General features: G+C 45.4%; 2 protein-coding genes across 3 annotated transcripts; one reads left to right on the top strand and one right to left on the bottom strand.

The window, feature by feature from the left end:
- Positions 1–712: 712 nt before the first annotated feature.
- Positions 713–2,435, top strand: SMAGP (small cell adhesion glycoprotein). Its single transcript, XM_008590417.1, has 2 exons — positions 713–791; positions 1,665–2,435. Exons 1-2 carry the CDS (start codon positions 719–721, stop codon positions 1,847–1,849), a joined length of 258 nt encoding a protein of 85 aa, XP_008588639.1. The 5' UTR covers positions 713–718; the 3' UTR covers positions 1,850–2,435.
- A 1,021-nt stretch (positions 2,436–3,456) lies between these two features.
- DAZAP2 (DAZ associated protein 2) lies at positions 3,457–7,832 on the bottom strand. 2 transcript variants are annotated; one of them, XM_008590418.1, is made up of 4 exons: positions 7,642–7,832; positions 6,492–6,610; positions 5,819–6,064; positions 3,457–4,889 (listed from the first exon to the last, which is right to left on the bottom strand). In XM_008590418.1, exons 1-4 carry the CDS (start codon positions 7,652–7,654, stop codon positions 4,761–4,763), a joined length of 507 nt encoding a protein of 168 aa, XP_008588640.1. In that variant the 5' UTR covers positions 7,655–7,832; the 3' UTR covers positions 3,457–4,760. The 2 variants fall into 2 exon arrangements, with proteins under 2 accessions (XP_008588640.1, XP_008588641.1); XM_008590419.1 differs by having other exon boundaries at positions 5,896–6,064.
- Between the last annotated feature and the right edge of the window lie 480 nt (positions 7,833–8,312).

The raw sequence follows: 8,312 nt of genomic DNA, 5'->3' as shown, positions 1-8,312 counted from the left end.
CACCTCAAGGAACTAGAAAAACCAGAGTAACCCAACTCCAAAATTAGTAGATCTCACAGGGCGGATGCCCGAGGCTGACGCCCGCCCACCTGCTTCACTGAAACTCCTCTTTCCCTCTCTCCCTCTCTCTCTCAAGAACACAAGAATAGCAACAAAACTAAAAAGATATATGGGCACTAACCACCCCCCACACACACACTTTGCTTACAGTGGAGGTGCTGAAACCACACCCAACCAGACCCTAGGCGAAGGCCCTGACCAAACTCTTCTATTTTCCCAACACCTTTATTTAAAATTTTTTTTTAGTTATTGAAATATAATTGATTGTACATATCTGTGGAGTACAGCATTGAATATTATTACCTGTGTGCAATATGTGATACTCAAATCAGGATAATTAGTATAGTCAACATTATATGATGATAAACTTTTGAATAAGGAAGAAGGTGGGGTGGTGAAATTTGAAGGACAAACATATGCTTTAGAATAAAAGAATTCAGGGGAGAGTGCAGCGCTGGGAGCGCAGCGACGCTCCCGCCACAGGTTCAGATCCTATGTGGGAATGGCCGGTGCGCTCACTGGCTGAGTGCGGTGTGGGCGACACCACACCAAGGGTTGTGGTCCCCTTACCAGTCACGAAAAAGACAAAAAAAAAAAAAAGAATAAAAGAATTCACACTATTTCCCTTTCTACTTTTCTAAATTTTCCAGAAGGACTGATGACCACCCCAATTCTGCAGGCCACTGAGGCCCTGTCCCCAGAAGCTGAAGCCAGCACAGCACTCATTGCAGGTAACAGAGGCTCTGAGCCAAATCCAAGGGACCTTCGGGATCAGGAGCCATCTCGCTCCAGAGACAGCCTGAAACCGAGTGTGATGAACTAAAATTTTCCCCATACAGGAAAAGCACCACATCAGGGACCAAATCCACTGATGGACTCATTCTGGCATGTAGGTCCTTTTATACACACACACATGGCTAGAAAAGACTTAGAGGTTTCTGTCAGAGGCACTGCCAGTAAATGATAGGTTGGGAGATGGCCACAAATAGATATGCATATGGACACTACACTCGATAACATGGGTTGAGATGAGGATACATGTGGTTTGTTGAGTGGGTGAGGAAGAGGTGGAGGATCAGAGAAACTCCTACAGGAGGCTATGGATTTTAAAAACCCTTCCTGCTGGGATAAACTGTTTCCTGTGTCCCTCCCTATTTCTATCCCAATCATCAGGAACTGGCTTGGGAGGGAGTTCAGTTTTGTTAGAAATCAAAAGCATTGTGGGCCGGCCCGTGGCTCAGTCGGGAGAGTGCGTTGCTGATAACACCAAGGCCTCGGGTTCAGATCCTGTATAGGGATGGCCGGTTCGCTCACTGGCTGAGCGTGGTGCTGACAACACCAAGCCAAGGGTTGAGATCCCCTTACCGGTCATCTTTAAAAAAAAAAAAAAAAGAAAGAAAGAAATCAAAGGCATGTGTCCTTAGCTTAAGCACCAAGAGACTCCAGTCATCATGTGCCATCAAAGCTGGGCTTGGTGGGGAACATGGATTTGGGAGTGGACACTAATTAACTAAAACAAGAGTGACCCAGTTCAGGTGACCCAATGAATTACTGAGATGTCCTCAATCCTGAAACATCTCTGCATTTTCCCTTTCCTTTCCAAGTTGTTATCACCGTGGTCTTCCTCACCCTGCTCTCAGTCGTGATCTTGATCTTCTTTTACCTGTACAAGAACAAAGGCAGCTACGTCACCTACGAACCTGCAGAAGGCGAGCCCAGTGCCATTCTCCAGATGGAGAGTGACTCAGCCAAGGACAAGGACAGAGAGAAGGAGGAATATTTCATCTAATCATTCCCAGCCTCAAGGAGCTTATTTCTGGTTCCAGTGCTAACACATTGATTGTCTAATTTATTAAGTGAAAGTTTTATCTGAAGCCAGTGAGAAACACTGATTGAAGGGGACAAATCCAAGCTACTTTCAGGATACAGGCTCAAATGCCAACATCACTTGACTCCAGGGACCAGTGATACGGAGAAAGTTGCTTATGTCTTTAACCAGGCCTTCATAATAGAGTTGGTGTTTGTGACTGACCTACAAGGTGGGGCTATACCAGGGAACATTTGAGTATATGCCCCGTCTTCACTTTTTTCACAGGTTGAAAGGAGGGAAAAGAGAGTTAAGGTCGTTGGCTGCTCAACTCTTTCCCCTACCCGGTCACCTAGTGATAGCCCCAGTGGAGACTATTGTCCATAGAAGTTCTTCCCAGAGGCTAGATATAAGAAAAAAAGGCCAGGCCAGAGGGGTAAGAGACTGTGAAGATCTCACTTCCTGATAAACATGCTACATCCCTCAATCTGAGCCCTTCATTTCCATATTCCCCAACAACCTCATACTTTTGCTATTTTTATCTGAATTAAAAGTTTTCATTGATACAGAAGTCAGATTCTCATGTGCAAAAAGTAACTACCTTTACATTTTGACTTATCCTCACTTAAACTTTCTTGATATCATTCTTTTTTGTTTATTAACTCCTTTGCATAGTTTCTCTCCCAAGCAATAAGAGCCCAAGGGAGTTCCAAAAGTTCCCAGAACAATTTCAAGGGTTTTCGATAAAGATGGTCTGGGGAAGCTTGTCCCAAAGGAGCATTATCAGAAACATACCTGGGAGATGAGTTGGTTTAGCTTCCATTCTGGCAAGGACCAGAATTTCCTAGAATCTGGGCTGGTCGTTTAGTTCAGTTGGTTAAAGCACAGCGTTACAACACCAAGGTCATGGGTTCAGAATTTCCCAAAATCCATTCTATATATACACAGGGGAAACCAGGAAAAATTCTTCCTACCACCTTTCTCACCAGTGTCCTTGGAATCAAGACAAGAAGCTTCTTGGATTTAACTTAGTCTCAAAATGAGGTGTGTTTAAAAGGCACAATGTTTTGGTGTAAATCATTCGTTCCTCATCTGTTGCTTACTTTGAATATAAGCTAGATGATCTTTGAGGTCTTAATGTATTGCCTCCATTATCCAAGCTCAGGCCCATCCAAGGTAAGATCGAAGAGTTGAGGTATCAGTCTTGGCAGCCTAGATTCCAGGAATTTTCAGTATTTCTCCACACAGAACATTGGAGAACCTGAAGGTCACCATGAACATATACAAACTGCTATACTAAAACATTTTCCTCAAGCCAAACTTTTGAGCAAGAGAATCAACCATTCCCTTAATTCTAAGTTTAGGTTCTGAATCACAGAATCTGAGTTTAGAAAATAAAGTGAAGAAAAACTGAACATCTAAAGTGGAACTCATGAAAATGGTCAAATTTAGCCTGTACTCCTGCATTTATTTCAAAGTCTTCATTAAAGAAAACAGAACAGCAACACCTAGCTGAGTTCTAGGTGGGATAGAAAAGAAGATATATATAGGAGAAATCTAAAAACAAGCTAAGTAAAGAATCCTTGGAATGAGGTGTAATGCAACTTCATCACTTTATTCAAATCTTCAAAATAGTCTTTATTCTACATTTTTAGTATAAAAAATCCACAAGTTAAGTGCACCACAGTGTAGAGAGAGACATACAATGCTGAACTTCCATAACAGTCAATGGTACAGTCAAACATCACATGTACAGAACACAAAATTTAGATGAACTGAAATTGTAAGATAAAATAAAATCCAATTTCAGAAAACAAAAATCAAAATATTAAGGATCCCTGAAATATTCTTAACCCTAATAGGATTTCACTGGACTCAAGTCATTTTGTAGTGAGGCATTCACAATATGACCCTATTAAACCAGTTTAGGAATTCTTGGGAGCTGTGAGTGGCTGCATCACACACTCTAACAAAAAACAGTAACCAATTTTTGATCTGAAAACTTCCCCTAATTTAGCTCTAAAGTCATCAATCAGGCTTTTGAAACGCATCCTCCTCCTTGCCCCTCATATATTAAACAAATTTGTTTATAGAACAGTTTGCGCCGATATCCTTTGTTCAAAAAAGGTCAGTTTTTCTGGCGCCAAACCAAATTTGGGTTAGGTTCACATATGCAGAGACAACCTATGAGGAGGGTCCAAAAGACACCCTCTGCTTATGCCTGAGGAGATACAAAAGAAATAACGGGGTCTGTGCTTGGAGCACAGAGGGAGTCTCAGAGGATCCTGGTGAAAGGCTAGTTAAAAGATGACAAGTGGGGAGAAGTGCAAGGAGAGAAGGAAATTAGTCTGACTGGCTTTCTGTCCTGCACCATTGATTCAATGGAGATTGGCGGGAGGGAATGGAAGACTATGTTTGGAGGTGGAATGGAAAAAAGGCAGACAAGTAATGCGTTTTGTTTATAACAAGTAACAGAAACCAAAGATTTAAAGGAGATTAAATACCAATCAGAATAATTTGGCAACTTTAATTCTTAGGAAGATCAAAGTTCCCTCCAAACCTAATTTGATGTTTTATTACTAAAAGCAAAGACCAGTATGGTACAGTATTACTCCAGAGGAATTAAAGGAAGATCCTTAGGGCTGCTTCACCCACATTCATTTTATGAATGGATACCTCCCCTACCTCAAAATGCTTTAGGGAGGTACTGCTACCATTACATGGTTCCTTATTAAATTTGAAAAGTGCCTGAAAGTTTGGGCACCAGAAAGACACCCCAACAACATGTGTCTAAACTGCAACTTCAGGTTAATATGACTAAAGCAGTTACATTGTGAGAAGTGCTGAAGGTATGTGATGTCTTTCCCGGCATGGAGGTGGCGGCCTTGGTTCCTCACCAGATGGTGTAGCCACCATCTGAGCCACCCATGAAGAAGTTTCCCTTCCGCTGAGTTACAAGGACGTTGGCTCCCTGCATGACTGCAAGCTGAGCAGCATTGGGAGGGCATCCAGGAGGTGGAGGCTGAAAGGAAAGGACAAGGTAAAATGGGCACAGGGCAGCTGAGACAGGAAAGGAGACACAGGTAAGGCAGAGCGCCCATTAGGAAGATGGCAATGTGCTAACCAATAGCATTTTAAGGAGCTAGTTCTGCCACCAATTTGAGTTCTAAAGCAGGTCTATATTCTCTGTGAACCCAAAGATACCGACAGAAAGGGAGGCTACCTTTCATTCAAAGGGTTCTAACTCCAAGATAAAGCCTATAGATACCTTGTGAATACGGCTATGCCAGACCCACAGTCATTTTCAGGGTAGGAAGTCACTCCCACTTACATTCCCAAACAGAAACAGGGTGCCAGGTCCATGGCGAAATCCACAGGGTCCCTACATAGTTTTAGTGGACCACTGGGTAACATGCTAATGACATCGTTCTCACCTTATCTCTAGCATATGGTTACACAGTAGATGGCCTTAGCAAGGCTCTAAATCCCATGCTTTGGGGAACTAAGCAGGAGACAATGATAACTAAAATCCCTAGTATCTTTCTAAAAGCTACTTGCTTGGGATTATGCATTCTACTTTTTTGATCATTAGGGTTCCTAGCACAACACAATGCTGATAGCAACTATTCAGTAAATGCTTATAGCATGAATAAGGAGCATTACTTATCCAGTTCACTGTACCAACATGAACTGGAAAAGCAGCAAACAAGACTCACATAAGATAGGAAAACAAAAGAATCTGGCTAACTCAGACTCCAGTGAATACGCCAGATGCCACTCACCTGCCGCAGCTCTCTTGCCCCCTCAACCACTTTCTGCCTGACTACTGGATGACAGTGGTTGCACCAATACTGCAACTATTATCCAGGGATGGGAAAGAATGAATATGAAGTAACTTCAGAAAGATAAAAGACATACGGGCTGAGTTTTTTCTGATAAGGTCATACTCACAGGAATGTTGCCAGCAGTAGCCCCAGCTCCAAATCTGGCACCTGCATCATACCCTCCTTCCACCAGTACTGTTGAACCAGGTGGATAGATGGGACCAACTGGATAATAAGCCATGGGAATTGTGGAACCTAAAGGCCCAACAGCCACAGACTGGGCCATGGGAAGATACAGAGAGGCGCCAGGAAATGCAGCTGACATGGTAGGGACTGTGGCAGCCCCTGGGTGCACAAAGCTTGGACGATAGAGCTAGAGGAGGCAGAAAAGAAGGCAAAATGTTACTTTATGACATTCCTATTTGAGAATTTAATGAGTCAATTCTAAATTCTTCTTGTGCAGATCACACTTTTGGTGAACTATATAAGTTGCCTTTCCTTGGGCATTCAATATTCTTGATCACTTCCTGCTACAGCTAATGTTAGGCTCAATGAACGCAAACTCATCTTCTTAACCCCAGCCTGTGCCAAATAAATCAGATAATGCATTCTCAACTCCAGGAGAAATTGCTGAATTATATAGTGTTTTAGATTATTCATGTGAGCAGTCTCTTCTGTTTGTGAAGAGTACTAACCCTAACCCTAACCCTAAATAAATAGCTAAGTTAGACTTAGCTAAAGACTGAAAACGTGGTCCAAAAGTATTTTCAACTAGTTCAAGTCTGCCAAACTGCAAGCACCTCTGAGTAGGCAGGTGGAGCATCAGTATAGGGTGGAGCCTGAGGAAGATGCAAGGTCTGAGGATATACTGGATTCCCAGGAGGCTGCACAGGGTAGGTTGGCTGCGTTGGATATTGACCTGAGGGGGGAAAAAAAATACAGGTTGCCTACCATACAGAGCTGCCAAAATGGCAGGACATATTGGGTAGCTAATTTAACGGGAGCAAGCAGAAGGGGATTTGTAAACAGACTGCCCTAAAGGGCCTGATTCCGGGAGCCAAGAAAATAAACACTGTCTGCACCCTTAAAACGGAAGGTGCTGGATTCTGACTGGACAGGAAAGGCGCTCTTTCCATTAGCATACTAATATAAGGGGAAAGTCTAGCTGGACCCGAGTTCCCTCCGGAATGCAGGACAGGTCTGGACACCCATCCCTGATGTTCTGGCCTGCTGATGTACCAAGGGTGCTTCTGCTCTGGGTCGTTTCCACAGGCCTGGTTGTAACCAGGGCAGACTTCGTGGGTAATAGTGGTTTTCGTTATTTACTTCAGATGCCTATTCAAGGTCGACTTCCAAATAAAAAGAATGTGAATAGTGGAAGTGAACAGTGAGATCGGGGAAAGGATGAAGGGGTAAGAGGGAAGGTCCTCACTCGAGAAGCTCTGGATCACAGTCTTGCACACACAGGATCGGGAAAAGGTCTGGCCCTGCCAAGCGAAGGGCGAGGGAGTGCGAAAGGGAAAGAGCAAGAAACCCTGCAGGCCCCGGCCCAAATATCAATGCCAGCACCTCACTAGTTAAACTCGGGGCCCTGCCTGTTGTTCCGGAGCGCGGCTCCCCGCCTCCACCGGCTCTCCATTGGCCTACCCAAATCCCTGCTCTAGCACTCCATTTGCTCCTGCAGATGCCCATCATGGCAAGCCCCCCCGCAACCCCAGCCCGCAACTCCAAACTGCGCCACAGAGTTTAAGGGGGAAAGGGCCCGGAGGGAGCGAGCAGCCGTAGTTGGGGGATGACGAAGGCGTCCGGCGCGGCCCCCAGAATCGCAGCCGGCCGAAGAGTGCAGCGCAACCCGCCCCAAGCCTGGCGTTTGGTGACCTGGGCTCCGAACCCCCTCGCTCGCGGCCAGCACTCCTGCCCCCGATGGCCTTAGCTGCCCCTTGTTCTTGCCTTTGCTGTTCATGGTGGCTGCGGGTCCGGTTCGGCTTGGAGTCGCGGACGGTTATTTTTTCGTCCTCTTCCTGTTCGGAGTCACTTCCGTGTCACGTGACGACCCGTCCTCCTAGCGTCACCTGACGCCCGAGTGCCGCTGCGGCCGGAAGCCCCGCCCCTTCGCCTGGCCTCCAGTTGCTACAGGGAGGGGCCGCGGGGTCCCGCCCACTCGCGTTGGCCCCGCCCACTCGCTCTAGTCTTATGCTCCTCGACCCTGTCCCTCAACTGGAGGAGGACGAAATACAGGTATTGTGGCCAAACGGGATCTTTTCTCTTTGTTGGACGCTCGGAGGCAGGACGACGAAACCGTTCCCGGAACCTTTTTCTACCTACACACATTAACTCAAGGTCACTTCACTTTGGCATCCTTTCCACGAGGGGCACACCTACAAATTTCTCAAAATGCCTAAAATACGCTCCCCAAACCTTGGTGTATCACACGTTCTCCTACCAAGCCCCACTTAAGCTTCAGCTCCGTAAAGATTTATTTTGACAGTCTAGCTCACATTATCCTTTCCTGAAGTACAGCCTCCCTCGAATCTTCGCCGCCCTGTCTGTTCCAGCGACAGGCAGTCGTTAGTTACTTCTGTGTGTCGCCGTCTTTCTCACGTAGAAGAACGAGTTACGTT

The sequence above is a fragment of the Galeopterus variegatus genome, unplaced genomic scaffold, assembly GCF_000696425.1.
Source record: "Galeopterus variegatus unplaced genomic scaffold, G_variegatus-3.0.2 Scaffold6079, whole genome shotgun sequence".
Lineage (NCBI taxonomy): Eukaryota > Metazoa > Chordata > Mammalia > Dermoptera > Cynocephalidae > Galeopterus > Galeopterus variegatus.
Note: the sequence above shows the minus strand (reverse complement) of the source record. Positions and strands in the feature narration are given on the sequence as shown.